The sequence below is a fragment of the Lithobates pipiens genome, unplaced genomic scaffold (assembly GCF_037356315.1).
Source record: "Lithobates pipiens isolate NorthernLeopardFrog02 unplaced genomic scaffold, aLitPip1_a1.2 Scaffold_19, whole genome shotgun sequence".
Taxonomy (NCBI): Eukaryota; Metazoa; Chordata; class Amphibia; order Anura; family Ranidae; genus Lithobates; species Lithobates pipiens.
In genome coordinates, this window is record NW_027507764.1 from 173452520 (window position 1) to 173469011 (window position 16492).

The 16492-nt window shown below is 41.5% G+C and overlaps 1 protein-coding gene across 3 annotated transcripts in view; it reads left to right on the forward strand.

Moving 5' to 3' along the window:
• SNRK (SNF related kinase) overlaps positions 1-14888 on the forward strand; it is a 113216-nt gene extending 98328 nt beyond the window's left edge. For all 3 annotated transcript variants that reach the window (XM_077491477.1, XM_077491476.1, XM_077491478.1), the window contains 3 exons: positions 723-935; positions 8020-8154; positions 13076-14888. In XM_077491477.1, the coding sequence (XP_077347603.1) occupies positions 723-935; positions 8020-8154; positions 13076-14291 (1564 nt within the window). In that variant the 3' untranslated portion in view covers positions 14292-14888. The remainder of the gene's footprint in view (positions 1-722; positions 936-8019; positions 8155-13075) is intronic.
• Positions 14889-16492: the final 1604 nt, after the last annotated feature.

Sequence of the window (16492 nt, forward strand, 5' to 3'; positions counted from 1 at the left end):
ATGACATTTTAAATAGCTCAAAGGTACAAAGATATTTGATAAATGAGTCACTGGGTTGTGTGTGTCATGTTCGTTTTGCTGTCATGTAGAATCCTGTAGCATGTCAGGCACTCGTAAGTTATCTGTAATATGGAACAAATCTTGGCAGGGCAGGTGAAGGTTTGTACAGACCTAAGAGAACTTTGGGCCAGTCCATCCATCCATTTGTATGTCTGTAGACTTTTCTCATGCCCAAGCCTACTCGAGGACAAACGGTCTATCCTCTGTTTTTCTTGAGCAGCCACTTTATGGAGCTCATTCTTGCCCTTTCCGCAGGCATAAGCATGCAAGTTCATCTGATTCGAACTTCTGCTTTTGCATGGCTGGATCTTAACCAACTTTCTGTTACATAAAATTTGCATGTTCTTGTTGAATTGTGTCTTCAATCTGGCTGTGCTATTGTTATAGGGATTTGGTTTTCAAGCTAATATGCAGAGTGCATAGGGAAGCCTGCATTGTGACAGTATTATATACAAGGTTAAAAAACAACCCCTAAATGTCTTATAACATGGCAGCCATATAATATGGGTACCAGCACTTTGAGGGGAATTGAAATAGTCTACAAAACAGACTTGTGCATATTTGTAAACTGATGCATCTCCTACAGTGCTTTACTATGTCTTCTTATGTCACATTTCTTGGCCTTGACCTGTATGGTGCTCATGATTGTTTTGTATTCCCAGTCTGATCACTCGGATGCTACAGCGTGATCCTAAGAGAAGAGCATCTTTGGAGGAGATTGAAAACCATCCTTGGCTCCAGGGAGTTGACCCATCTCCTGCAACAAAGTACAACATTCCTCTAGTGTCCTACAAGAATCTCTCTGAGGAAGAGCATAACAGCATCATACAGAGGATGGTTCTCGGTGACATAGCAGATCGCGATGCCATTGTAGAGTAAGTTGTTGCTTTACTGCCATTCATGGGTTTGTTCCAGATGATGTGCTTGCTGTGGGTGATCTGTTTCTTTCTGAGGTATTCAGAAGGCCCCGCGGAAGCTGTATTCCATAGTCCTGCATACTTGTGGAATCCCCCTTTTTGTTTTTTCTTAACAGTTACACCTAAATGATACAGCTATGACTGACCACTGTTAAAAATGCTATGTTGGATGATTCCTACAGGAAAGAGCCAAGCATCTTAGATGCAATGACTGACTTATGCTTAATTGGTCAGGTTCTAGTAGTGATAAAAAGAAGAGGGTGCACCGGCCTTGTGCATTATCCCCAAAAAAATAATTGATTAAAAAACAATAAAATATTACTCAAACATGTGATGAATAGAAGCTTGTAGGCTCTGAGGAAGAAGGTACTTCTTCTAAATGCGTCAACCAGCAGTGGGGCTGAGGTCTTTCCATCTGGAGACAGTCGGTTCCAGGACTGTTTGCCACACTTTAGTGGCTTCTACAGGCTTTTATTAATCACATGTTTGTGAGTAGTATTTTATTGTTTTTTTATCAATAAATTATCCTGGCATAATACACAAGGCTGGTGTGCCCTCTTCTTTTTATCTTTTTTGTCACTATTAGACCCCTTTCACACTGAGGGTGTTTTGCAGGCCAGTTTTTATATATATATATATATATATATATATATATATATATATATAATTTAAACCCCTAATATGTGTTAATTTACTTTTAATTTTAAATTAGTATTTTAGAGAATATTTAAGGAAATTACATTTAAGAATAATCCTTGATGTTAGGAATATTTGGCACAATCTGATTTTTTTTATTTATTTTTTTGTCATATTTATTTTTGTCATATTTATTGCAAATTGGAAAACACAGCCATTACAGGATTAATTCTTTGAATGCATGTTTTTTTTACAGCTATTATTCTCAACCTATTATAAAGCATTCCTTTATTTTGATATGGGCAGTGTGGATGACAGCTGAAATAAGTTTGTTTTGTGTGTGTGTATATATATATATATATATATATATATATATATATATATATGTATGTGTGTATATATATATGTGTGTATATATATATATATATATATATATGTGTATATAATGTATATGTGTTTTTTGTTTTTTATATATACATACATACATACATACATACATACATACATACATACATACATACATACATACATACATACACAGATAGAGATGTATATATTTAAACACACACATTCTGGTTTGGGTAATTTGCTGCCTAAGTGATGTTGACCCCGGCTCCAAATTAGTCTGTAGCCCAGAATAAGTTTACAGGGCTTTATCCTGACTTTTCCTGATCTGCATATGTGCTTTGGGTAAGCAAGTGAAAATATTGAGTGGATCAACAGGCAGGCAACTGGATTTTCAGACTTAAATGCACAATATTTAGAGCTTATTAGAAGATTAAAGTACAAGTACACTTTTCGCATACTTGACTTGCCCGGATGAGAGAGCCCTCATAGTGGGAAGTTTTCGGCACAAAGTCAGAGTACATTAGTAGAAGGAAAAGATTAGAAAGGTTATTAAGTTTACGGATTTTTTCTTGTTGCACAAAAATTACAAAAAAACTGACAATGCATATTAAAAATAGGTTGGGTACTAGAACTAGACAGTATATTGACAAAAAGTCACCGAACAAAGAATGATGAACACCCAACGTGTTTCGAAAATGGATTTTCTTCAGGTGTGCATGAACATGAGCAAAAATGTTAAAAAAAAAAGTTACTTTTTTTTGAGATGGTAAATGCATCTAGAAAAAAATGCCCAGTTTTAAAATAGGTTGCAATTTGTCCTCTAAGTGTCACCCGGGGGGCACCAGGGGTCATTGCCATAGCAGTGATCCAAAGGGGTCAGATGGTTTCAGTATAAAAGTGAGTATCATATGTGTAAAATCTGAAATGTCCAAGCGTAGCCAGCAATACTTGGGGATGCTTCAATTATAGGGCCCCCGAAAGATAAGGAGCTATTCTATCATATGACACATGGATCTCTTGCATTATCTGGATGCCATATTGTATATCGTTTCCGTATTGTAAGACATCATGCAGTGATTATGATGTATTTGTCCATAGGAGCATGGATCCACATTTATAGATAGACAAGTCGGTGGTCTGGGGTCTGTCTCAGGGTCATATCTCTAAAGATGGGAGCCTCAGATTGCATCCATGTATTGTGGCTGTCTGTACAGAAACATTTTACCAATAAGAGAAAAAGGTGCCGATAATGACACTGAAAACGCATGTGATTTTACTATGCCTATGGTGTGTTTTTCAAAAACTGCATCAAAAACGTAACAGGCGTATTATTGATGCGTTCTTGCTGCGTTATCAGTGTGATTTTTATATTTTATTTATTTTTTTAACCAAAAATGCAGCAAGCAGGATATTTAACACCACAATGGAAGCGTAATGAACAGTGTGAAGACATACATAGAATTTAAAGTGATGCATTTTTCTTGAACTTTTCGTACACAAAAGGTGCCAATAATGGCCGACAAAAAGATTCATATTCATTTAAATTCAAGATTAATAAAGTTGAATATAATACAGTTTTATATATAAAATATTATATAATCTTTTTTTTTTTTTTAAACTTTGTACATCCTGCATTTTTGGTTGCAGCACCAAAATTTCTACTCTGTCCACCTCTCGTGAAAACAGAATTTCTCATTCATTGACGGACACCGCACCTTTACTCTTGACCTTAGGGTTATATCGCCACCTTTAGGAGAGGACTAGGCAGAACACATAAACAGCAAAGCTGTACAGTACCGCCCAGGGGGTGGTCCTACAGGCTATAACCCCTCACTCTGCTACCAGCAGCTCATTTTTTTTCTGCCTAGTCTCGGAGAAGGACCTGGCTCCATGTGGGGACCATTGTCCTTAGCATTTTTTCTTTTTCTGCGGTTTATTGATTCCTGTGATTTACAATAAACAGCCAGGCTGGGTGACAGGTTGGATAATATAGATCCTGGTAGTCTCCCCAAATTGGCCATCGAGCATGTGCAGACCTTAGCTACGCGCTGGGTCGGCCACGGCATGCCCGGTCTGGTCCAAGGGCGGCCGGTGAGCTATATGCTCAGGGGCACACATGACCGGACTACTGCTGTCCATGTCACAGTGTGCCGTGGCCGACACCCACCCCGTACTGCTCGGGTGATGGGTCTGTCCGTGGAATGCGTCCAGCAGTCCCGGAAGGAGGGGTAAGTACGGTTCCACCTATTTCGGCAGAATGGAGCAGCTGGGCATTCCCTAGGAGGTCGAGAAGGGGGTCTCTCCCTCTCCCTTTCTTCTCTCCCTCTCCCTTTCCCTCCCCATGCTAAGGGGCTGCTTTGTGACTGGGCATAATGGGTGCGGAGCACGTACCTGGCTGGGGGGTCTCTGGGTCCTGGCAGGCAGGGGGCTGCACTGGGCAGTTGGTGGTCCGCTCACCTTTTCCCTATTTTAGTGCCGTCTTTGGAGTATCTGTGGGCTGTATGTGGGGACTGGGAGCCGAGGCCATTTTTTGGTGGCCGCGGCCATTTTCTTGTAGCCGCAGCTATGTGCTTAACCGCGGCCATTTTCTTGTATTTGCAGCCATGTGCTTAACCTCACCCATTTTCTTGGAGTCCAGCAGCCATTTTCCCCACAGTTGTAAGCGCTTTTGCTGAGGAGGCCAGCTGCCATTTTTTAGTAGCCTCAGACCTGTTATACTCTAGCGCTGGGCACTGGTTAAACCTGGAAGAGCGTGAAACTGGCACAGGACACATCGTGGCGGGGAGAGAGGAGAGAGGACAGTGGCAGCACAGCACTGTACCTGGGTCAGGGTGGTTAGCCCTGCGGGGGCTCCCTTAGTCTGTGGCAGCTGGGAGGGTGGGCATGGTCCCTAAGGGTGAAATGCGAGAGTGGGCCAGCATGCCAGCTGGCGCTTCTTCCCCAGACATCCTTGTTATAGCAACTGGTTCCCCTGCACCTGCGGTGCCTATGGACGCTCTGTTGGCGGTCCTGGAGTTTTTCGTTGCCAGGGTAGAGGCGGCGTGCGGGCGCAAGGGGGAAAAAAAATGGGAGAGCTCTGATTCAGACTCAGTACCCGCTGTGGCAGGCGGCCCCTGCTCTGATGTTTCAGAGGATGCGGACTAGGACCGCTCGGACAGTGAAGATGACTCAGTGTCTGGGTCATTGCAGGAAAAAGCGCTAGTAGGAGCACTTATCACAGCGGTGCGGGATACCTTAAAGGAAAGAGGATACGGCAGGGGCATCTGCAGAGGTGTCCATTCCTTTTGTGTCCCACAAGCCGGCCTGCACTGCTAAGGTGTTCCTGTATTTAACTTTTATTTTGATACGTTTTTATCTACAAGGAGTTCGGAAGCCTGCAGGGGGCCTTTTCAGTCCCGAGACGGATGGCGGTGCGTTACCCCATTGAGGAGAGTTTCCTGAAAAAATGGACATCTCTGGTTGTTGATCCCCGGTATCCAGGTTAAATAAGGTAACCATGATTCCGATGGAAGGGTCCCCCTCTTTTAAGGACCCTGCCGACAGAAGGGTCGAGGTGGTTGCCCGGTCCATGTTTACGGTGGTGGGGTCAGCATTGCGGCCAGTATTAGCCATGGCCCTGGTGTCAGACGCTTACTGAATGGGCTAAGTTGTTGCACCGCGAGTTGGCGAAGGAACAGGTTTCCCCGGTCTGCGTGGAACTGGCAGACCAGTTGGTGCAGGGCCTTAAGTATGTCTGTGATACAACCCCTTTGCTTTCTAGAGCCTCGGTATCAGCAGTAGTGCTGCATCACCTGTTTTGGCTTAAATGCTGGTCTGCGGACTAGGCATCTAAGAAAGCGTTGGCGGATTTGCCTTTCCAAGGTGAGAGGTTATTTGGAGCCTCGCTGGATGACATTATTAAGAATGTTACCAGGGAAAAGAGTACTTTGCTCCCACAGTCCAGAAAGGGTAAAAAGCTGTGCCGTAGGCAGGGGCCCTCCTTTTCCGCTCATAAGCGGATTTTTCGTCCGCCCGTGTCGGCCGGTAAGCATTCCCAGTCCGACAAGATGCCCACTGAGGGACAAAAGCATCCCTGGTTTCGCAAGCCAGAGAGCAAATCTGTTGCTGCATGAAGGGTCGCCTTTGGGAGTTTACAGTACAGTGGACCTCCCTCCTTTCTGACCAGTGGTCTGAGAACTGGTTTAGTCAGGGTACAAGATAGTTTCTTTCTTTTCCGACGAAAAGATTTTTTCCCTCCCAACCTTCATCTTCTTCCGGCTCGTCGGTAGGCCCTGTTTGGGGCAGTACAGGACCTGCTGCTGCGCGGGGTGATAGTACCTGTACCGACGCTGCTGTCAATCACATCCAATGACGCGGCGCGCCGGGGGCGGGCCGTGTGATATAGCGAGCCGCTATAGTCGCCAGCTGTATCACGGGAGCGTGCCCACAGGTGCTTCTCACCTTGTGAGGGAGCTCGCATGAACGTGGGACGTACCTGCGGGAGGAAGCAGAGACAGCCGAGGGACCCCAGGAGAGCAGGTTCGGGGCCACTCTGTGCAAAACGAGCTGCACAGTGGAGGTAAGTATAACATGTTTGTTGTTTTTTAATTTTTTTTTTATTTACTTTACAATCCCTTTAAGGTTGCTACTCCTCTGTTGGGGAGTTCTTTATGGGTGGAGTTTATTTTCTTTCTGTTCCCACCCCTTGTTTTTGATACTGCTTGGGGACATACCTAAGGTCAAGATTAAAGGTGCTGTCTGTCAATGAACGAGAGAAAATAGGATTTTTGTACTCGCTGTAAAATACTTTTCTCTGAAGTTCATTGAGAGGCACAGCACCCACCCCTCCTATTTATGTTTGTACTGCTTTTTGACAAACTGAGCTGCTGGTGGCAGAGTGAGGGGTAGGACCGCCCCCTGGGCGATACTGTACAGCTTTGCTGTTTGTATGTGTTCTGCCTAGTCCTCTCCTAAAGGTGACGATATAACCCTAAGGTCAAGATTAAAGGTGCTGTGTCTGTCAAACTTCAGAGAAAAGGATTTTACAGTGAGTACAACAATCCTATTTTTACTTTACTTCCTAATGGCTATATTTTGCGATATGGCACTGCGTTACTTTGACAATTGCATGGTCGTGCAACGCTGTACCCAAATACAAATTGATGTTCTCCCCCCCCCCCCCCACAAATAGAGCTTTCATTTGGTGGTATCTGATCGCCTCTGCATTTTTTTCCTTTCTTTTTTTTTCTTTTTTTTTTGTGCTATAAACAAAACAAGACAGACCATTTTGAAAAAAAAAATACTGTTATTTTAATTTCTGCTATAAAATATACCCAATAAAAAATGTAAAAAATCTAATTTCTTCATTAATTTGGGCCAATATATACTCTGCTACGTTTTTGGTAAAATAAAATCCCAATGAGCGTATATTGATTGATTTTGTTCTAGCGTCTATAAAATTATGGGATATTTTTATGGGACTTTTTTTTTTTTTTTTCTAGTACTGTAATGGCGATTAGCAACTTATAGCAGGGCTGTGACATTGCGACAGACAAATTGGACACTAAGTGACACTTTTTTGGGGACCAGTGACTCTAATAAGTGATCAATGCTAAAAAAATATGCACAGCCACTGTACTAATGACACTGGCAGGGAAGTTGTTAACGTTGGGGGCGATTAAAGGCCTAAATGTGTCCCTAGGGGGTGCTTTATCTGTGGAAAGACAGGGATCCATGTTCCTGCTTAGAAACACAGGATCTTTTTCGTCCCTACTAACAGAATGGCGATCTGCCTTGTTTACATAGGCAGACCGCTGTTTTGCCTCTGTCGGGAATGATCGGTGGTTCCCACCGTACCCGCTGATAGGCTCTTGCTGTGTCCAACCACGTACCTGCAGTAGGTAAATTCTATGTAGTCTAAAGTATAAACCGACTGAAACATGAATTCCATGTATACTTTTCAACAGTTGTGTATTCTGATATAAAGCTTAGTCCTACTTGTAGCTTTTCATGTGTGGCTATAACCATTCCAGCTCTTTTAGCAATCTCATGTTTCCTGTTTTTTCTTTTTCTCGTTCAGTGCCTTGGAAACAAATAAATACAACCACATAACCGCTACTTACTTCCTGTTGGCCGAGAGGATTCTGCGAGAGAAACAGGAAAAGGAGATACAGGCACGCTCTGCCAGTCCCAGCAACCTCAAAGCCCAGTTTAGGTACTAATTTATGTATACCTTATCAGTGAGACTGCTGAGTGGGTGAATAAGGAATGTGCTAAAATATGTTCCTTCTTTAGCCTTTTTTTAAATTGGCTGTGAAAAAAGTTGTTTTAGCAGATCTGACTTGTAACATTTGCCATTCGTTTTTATACGTTATTTTGTATTTCTGTTCTGTGATCTAAACCACAGAATGGCTATTAACATAAATGTTTGGGTTTTTAATATTCAGGTCCTACATGTGATTTGACCACATTCACCTGTGTGGCATGATATAATTTAACATTTGTGCAAAGTTTCCAGCTGTCACAGAGTTCCACATTGCAGTTTTTATCATAATTATACAGGCTTTATATAGCGCTTTACAATGTAAGGGCAGACACTACATATACAATACAGTTTAATAAAGTGGGAATCAGAGGGTCCTGCTTGTTAGAGCTTACAATCTAATATGTTTAAAGGGTAACTCCAGTTTTGTGGGGCAAAAAAAATATATATATATATATATATATATATATATATATATATATATATATATATATATATATATATATAATTGCAACTCACGTCATATTGTAATTGAATGTCATTAAAAAGACCTTCCCTTTTTCAGTCTGCAGCTCTGCAATTTTCTGTAAAAGGCAATATGGCAACCTAAAGGAGTTCTGTACACAGAATGCTTATACCGAACACCCCCTAGAAACATATTTTCCTGCTTGTGTGATAGGCTCAGTGATTTATCCAGAAGTCTGGACTAAGATACAAGGAAAACTATTCTAAAGGGATGCAGACCCTTCAATTTTAATCATTAGAGCCCTGCAAGTGCAGCAGCTGATTTAGAATTCTGAAATCACTCCTGGTAGATGCACATTCCACATGGATACATACAAACACACAGGGACTTATTCAGAATAACAAAAGGTAAGAATTTGCAACAAAGCTTGTTAAATTCCTTATAATGTACATAGATCACCCAGAGGATAATTATTTTTCTCAACGTAAGGGGAGTTGCTCTTTAACCACTTACAGACCGGACTGTACAGGCCGAACTTGCTCTTCTGGGGTCCCTCGGTGGCTGTCTCTGTTTCATCCCGCATGTACTTCTCACGTTCATGCGAGCTCCCTCACATGGTGAGAAGCACCTGCGGGTACGCTCCCGTGATACAGCTCGCGGCTATAGTGGCTCGCTATATCACACGGCCCCGCCTCCGTCGCGTCATTGGGTGTAATTGACAGCAGCGCGAGCCAATGGCTGCGCTGCTTTCAATCCATACACTGCAGCCAATCAGCGGCCAGGCTGAGCGGCAAAGAGGACAACGGGGGCGAGTACGGGAGTTTCAAGGGGTTAGGTAAGTAAAATGAGGGGACTGGGGGTGCCGGCAGTGTGAGATGTTTTTTCACCTTAATGCATAGAATCCATTAAGGTGAAAAAACATTTACCCTTACAACCCCTTTAACCACTTCAGCCCCAGGCCATTTTGCTGGTCAAAGACCAGATCACTTTTTGTGATTCGGCACTGCGCCGTTTTAACTGACAATTGCGCGGTCGTGCGGCGTGGCTCCCAAACAAAATTGACGTCCTTTTTTTCCCACAAATAGAGCTTTCTTTTGGTGGTATTTGATGACCCCTGTGGTTTTTATTTTTAGCGCTATAAAAAATAGAGCGACAATTTTGAAAAAAATGCATTATTTTTTACTTTTTGTTATAATAAATATCCCCCAAAAATATATAAAAAAAACATTTTTTCCCTCGGTTTAGGCCGATACGTATTCTTCTACATATTTTTTGGTAAAAAAAAATTGCAATAAGTGATTATTGATTGGTTTGCGCAAAAGTTATAGCGTTTACAAAATAGGGATAGTTTTATGGCATTTTTATTAATAATTTTTTTTATTTATTTATTTTTTTTTTTTACTAGTAATGGCGGCGATCAGCGATTTTTATTGTGACTGCGACATTGCAGTGGACATATCGGACATTTTTGACACATTTTTGGGACCATTGTCATTTATACAGTAATCACTGCTATATAAATGCAGTGATTCCTGTGTAAATGACACTGGCAGTGAAGGGGTTAACCAGTGGGTGGCAGTGTAGGGGTTAAGTGTTCCTAGGGGTGTTTTACTAACTGTGGGGGGGGGGGGGGGGCTGGGCTTTCATTTAGTGAACAGTGATCTCTGCTCCAATCACATGGTTGCCAGGCAGAATGGGGAAATGCTGTTTACACGGCATTTCCTCCATTCAGCCGTCCCGTGAGACAATCGTGGGTATGCCCGCGACGATCAAGTCCACGGTACCCGCGACCGGACTCACGGGGGTCCCAACCGGAACACGAGTGCGCCACCGGCGGCGCGCTCGCGATGGCAGGGCGGCATTGAAGATTGGACTACCTGTATGCCAATATGCCTGCCCGTGCCATTCTGCCGACGTACATCGGCGTGCGCTGGTCGGGAACCGGTTAAATTTAGACATGATTCGGACATGAAGTACACGGAAACCCTCACAGTAAGCGTCTGTTATTCACTGAGTTTTTGGTCAGTTTTAACTTTACCAGTAAAAGCACTTTATAATAAGTCCTTACTCTGATGTGTAGCTTTAGGCTTTGTCAGGTGGTTCATGTTCAAAATTCACAACAGAGGCACAGAAATATTGTTCTTATTTGTACAGTACAGGACACAGAACTTGTTTCTTGGACCATGGGTTTTATGTCACTACCTTCAAGTAATTGGACTGGCAAAAGCTTTGCTGGGACTGCCCTCCAGTGTATCCATATAACCCTTTCTCCTTCATGAGGCTCCATTTTCTTTTTGCTAGTGTCCTTAGGTGACGGGCCCCTTCCTCTGTAGAAAAGGATTTTTTTTTTTTGCCATTTTTCACCAGATTTCCCTCCCCTGTTTCCTTTTGTGATCTCCATACTGCTTGCTAAAAAAAAAAAACTGGAACCCCACTTACTGCGTGAGGTTAAATGGATACACTTGGGTTGGTTCCAGCAAAGCTTTTGCCAGTGTCCAGTCACCAGAAAGTAGCGGCATATAACCCATAGTCTAGGAATTGATTCCTGTGTCCTATACTGTACTCCAAGATATGGAATTTTTGGTACGTCAAATTTTTTTTCGCTATTATTTCTATTGCACCAAAATCTTGATGGCCTGCCAGACTTCTAATGTAAATGCATAGCGTGAGTTTTTACAGACTGAAACCTGACTTTTAGAGCCTTTGTTGTGTTCACTGCAAATAAATAGCTTCACAGTAAATTCAGCTAGAGGGGCCAGAAAGTTTTTAACGCGCTTCAATACTGCTGTTTTTTTTTGTTTTGTTTTTTTTCTTCCTATGAGGTAGTCCTAATGTGATAGTATGAACCGCATACTAGCACATTATGTAAAATCTTAAAACTAAGCTGTTCCAGCACCGATGTCAGTGGTACAGCCGCATCCATCTTTACCCGTCTTGCTTCTGGTTTCGCGGGCTCCGGCTCTATGACTGTCCAGAGCCATGATGAAGTCACTGCCGCGGGAGTCGCCATTCGCGGTTAGGAAGAAATGGCACGGGCGGCCTTTCCTTCACAGCACATGCGCCATACGGATGTCGCTGGCTGCATGGAATGTAAATATCTCCGAAATGATACACGTTTAGGAGATATTTACACTACCTATAAGTAAGCCCTATTATACGCTTATGTATAGGTAAATGTCAGCAAAGAAAGCTTAATTCATTTTTATCCACGGTTTTTAAAGCTAATTATCTGCCATTTTAAAGAGTCAGTTCATTAAAAAAAATATTTTAGTTAAAGGTGGACCCTGATTACGTGTCTTTGATGCTCAGACAGCTAGACCTGCTATAGTTCTTGATTCTGTTCCGCCCAACCTGTGACTTTTTGGGTGTTTCCGCCCAGCCTTGCATGGTCTAATGTTTCCTGCTGCATTCTCCAAACAATAAAGCAAACAAACAATCACAGATGGACCCCTTCATAACTGCACTACAGCATGTAACAAAAGTGGAAATATATGTTTTTGAAGAATTAAATGTGGCCTGGTACACCCAATGACGCACCTCCATCACTCTTGTGTTTATGTTTTTAAAGACTGGCACTTTAGGCAACTGAAAAATGCAGCAGGGTTTTATTATGCTGTAATTGTCTTTAGATTTACTCTATAGTGCTATGAGTGAAGATATTTGCTGTTAGTATTAAGCATTAGCAGTCTTATTCTGTGTATGCATCAAATCTTTGAAATGCAGATGTACATGTGCTTGCCAAGTCTCTGCAGTCCTTGTTTGTATCATAGCAACTAGACATGGCATTGCATGGCTTAGAGACTGGCCAGGCTCTCAAGACTGTGCTCATTGTGTGCAATGAGGAAGATATAACACAAAGTTAAATAGCAGGCATACAAAAATAGAACACAGGCCTTCAATTATACAAAAAATATAAGGAAACAGTCAAAACAAATATTCTCTCATAATAATGTAAAGATTATAAATTTACATACCGTACAATTTAGTTGAAAATTTTTATGTATGAAAACTGTAGGAAAGATGAATCATGATAATTGTTTGTAGAAACAAATGAGAACTTGAACTAGAAAAAAGCATCTCAAAGTTTCTTTTTAAATCTTTTTGGAATATAGCTTTTTTTTTTTTTTTTTTTTTTTCTGCCTGCTGTTAAAATCGGAGATGAATTTTGGGCTTGTGTTGACAGACTTGCATTTCACATCAGTTTGAGAAGCTTCTGAGATCATTCAGAATTAAAGATGCATTTGACCTCCTGACCTGCTTTGAGTGTCTCTTACTGTACATTCCCTTGGGGAGAAAATTAATTTGGAAGTGAAAAGTGCCTGTCAATCATGGCCCTTGTAACAGTTTGACATATAATACTTTTTCTTGAATTTTTTACAACTGCTTTTTTGTTTTGTTTTTGTGTAGGCAGTCCTGGCCCACAAAGATTGATGTTCCTCAAGACTTGGAGGATGATCTAACAGCTTCTCCAATAGCCCATGTGGCTGTTGCACCTACTCCAGCTCGCAGCACAGAGAATGTGCTTAATGGACATAGAAACAAAGGTCTTGTGGAGCCCCTGAAAAAAGAGGATGTACCAGATTTTGCTGGTCCAGCAGCCTCAGGAATTCCTCCTGTGAGCCTGAACCCATCAACTAGTGGTAGAAAATGCCTTTTCAGAGTGGAAGAGGATGAAGAGGAAGATGAAGAAGATAAGAAACCCATTCCCCTTTCCACACAAGTTGTTTTACGGCGCAAACCTTCTGTTACAAACCGGCTAACATCAAGAAAGAGTGCTCCAGTGCTGAACCAGATTTTTGAGGAAGGTGAATCTGATGACGAGTTTGATATGGACGAGAATCTTCCTCCAAAGCTAAGTAGATTAAAAATGAACATTGCATCTCCTGGCACTGTACATAAAAGATACCATAGGAGGAAAAGCCAGGGTCGGGGCTCAAGTTGCAGCAGTTCGGAAACAAGTGATGACGACTCTGAGAGCCGAAGGCGGCTAGATAAAGATAGCGGGTTTACCTATTCTTGGCATAGACGAGACAGCAGTGAAGGTCCACCTGGAAATCAAGGCGATGGGGGAGGCCAAAGTAAACCAAGCAATGGAAGTGGCGGTGTTGACAAAACCAGTCCGAGCGATAACAAAGGAGGGGGTAGCCCCTCCAATACTTCTAGTGGTAACACCAACAACTCATCGGGAAACACCCGCACCTGCTCTGGTTCTGGTAATCCAGTACAGCAGTCACCAAGAAGTGCAGGAGAACTTGTAGAGAGCCTGAAATTAATGGGCCTTTGCTTAGGTTCCCAACTGCATAATGGGGCCAAGTATATAATTGACCCCCAAAATAACCTGTCCTTCTCAAGTGTCAAAGTGCAAGAGAAGTCCTCTTGGAAGATGTGCATAAGCTCAAATAGTAGTGCCAGTAAAGCTGCCCCATCTAGCGGTATAAAGTTATTCTCTGATCAAATGTCAGACACCACTAATGAACTGGAACGTCTCAAGAGTAAGAACTTTAAGAATAATGTATTACAGCTACCTCTGTGTGAAAAAACTATTTCTGTGAATATCCAGCGGAATCCCAAGGAAGGACTGCTATGTACCGCTAGTCAAACCAGTTGCTGCCATGTCATATAACAATGGCTTAATGTACAGAGCAGTAAAATGCCATTGTTTGTGGCTGAGGACATTTGCTGTTTGTGTATTCCATTTTGTCGTCTTCGTTTTTTAAAGTGGGCTTCATGGGCAATTATTTATTATTTTTTTTTCCCCAGGTAGATCAGCAGCATGTTTTTTTGTGCAGGCTGCTAGACAGCACTATCTCTTCTGCCGACTTTTTATTATTATTTTTTATTGTGTAACTTGTTTAAAGAAAAATCATGTTTAGTGTGACCTACAAGCATACCGTGTGAGGAGCACTTAAGTCTCATTTTCAGCACTTAAGCTAAGGAGACCTTCCTGGATTTCCTTGTTCTCATAATTCCAGTCCTTACGCTTGTAATTGTGGTGTATTTGTGTGTCTGAGAGCGAACCAAAGCAATAATGTTTTGTCATTGAATCTGCTCCTTGGGGTGGATTGGCATATTCCAAGGCTTGCACAAATTAATGATGCACTGAAAACAGTGTTCCAGCTGTCATTTCCAATATAGCTGGCTTAGAAATATTGGAACATGTCTCAGACCAGTCCCAAATTAAACTAGTGTCTAAAAACATTAAAGCAGATTTATTTTTTTACATTGAATAAGACAATCTTTCTTTCCACCATTTTGTATATTTTAACAGTCAAGTAAAGTGGTCAGTGCAGGTTTAATCCACCAGTTTTCCTGACTGATTGGGGTGAACAATGAAACCATGTCCTGTATAAAGCTGAACAGTGGTCTGGATACAAAGCAAACCATGTTGGTGTGGTTGTTTACATAGCCAGTTTCCAGAATCCTTGGTGCACATTTTGCATTAATGTTAGGTTTAGCATTTCTTTAGATATTTAATGTTCTACTGTAAAATGTCTCCTTTTTTTTTTTTTTTTTTTTTTTTTTTTTATATATATCAAACTTGTGTGGGATCGTTTAGAGTTACATATAGTAAATTATATATTTCTGGATATCCTGTAAATATTCAAAAATATAATTTATCAGATTCTGTAAGAAAAAAGGATTTATAAAAAAAAAGAAGAAAAAAACCTGTCATCCAGTATAAATGGCAGTATATTTATTTTCCCATTAAGTGATATGTAGTAAAACAAAAATGTTTTTCATGCGTTCGTTTTGTTAGTGAGGGGTTTTAAAATTTTGCCTTGTTTGTAGCATCTGGACGACTGATCCAGCTAATGCGCAGGAGCTGGTGGCAAGACCTTTAGTAGATCTGGACATTCAAACCTGTAGTAAAACCTTACAGATCTGGACAGTGCTGCAGATCTGAGCAGCCAGACTTCAAAGACCACAGATGCAATCCTTTTGTAACCAGGAGCTCCATCATATTCAGTTTTCTTAAGTACATACGCTGGCCAGATATTGAATATATCTTAGATTTACATGGGCATAATAAAATGGGCAAAGGTCTGAATGTTGGGCACCCAAGTGAAATTTTATTATTGAAGAGCATATAATACAACCAGTTATGCAATGTCTGTACACACAGAAGTGTTCATCAAGCAAGTAACATCACACCTACTATTTTTGGCTTTCATTGGCTGTGGAAGTGCTTTTTTGTAAGTAATTTCAGATTAAATATGAATGCTTGCTCTTTTACAAAAATTTGTAGTGGACAGCTGACTATTTTTCACCCGGGGGAATTAACAATTAGATGGCTCTTGTAACTGGATCAGAAGTTCCATATTTACAGTAACGGTGAACATAGAGGTGGTTCAACAACTTTACATCCATCCATAATACATATACGTTGGGTTTTTCCTTTTATATCTGTAAACTGGTTGTTTAAATGGTCCAGCGACTCAGTTAAACAGCAACATAGGTGCTATGTTTAGTCCTTTTTATTTTTCTGCTGAAGGTGGTCATTGACTTTACATAACACGTCGGGGCACAATCTGACTGGGAAATTGTTTGTTTTTCCTTGAATTCCATTATTTAAATGTTTGTTTATGGATGAAAAAAGGAGAGATGAGGTACCCCCTCATCTCAGGGGACATAATAAAGTGTACACACGGACCGGAAATCGGGTGGTTCGGCAGGGACTGGCCAAATTCAAACTGTGTATCCCTCCCGGTTCAACAGAAGCTGATTATTACATCAACTTCTATTGAGTGGTCCTGCTGGAAAACCAGCATTCAATTAGCTTCTGCAGCCAATGGCCTTTGATCAGCGGCTTGTAGCCAAGTGGAA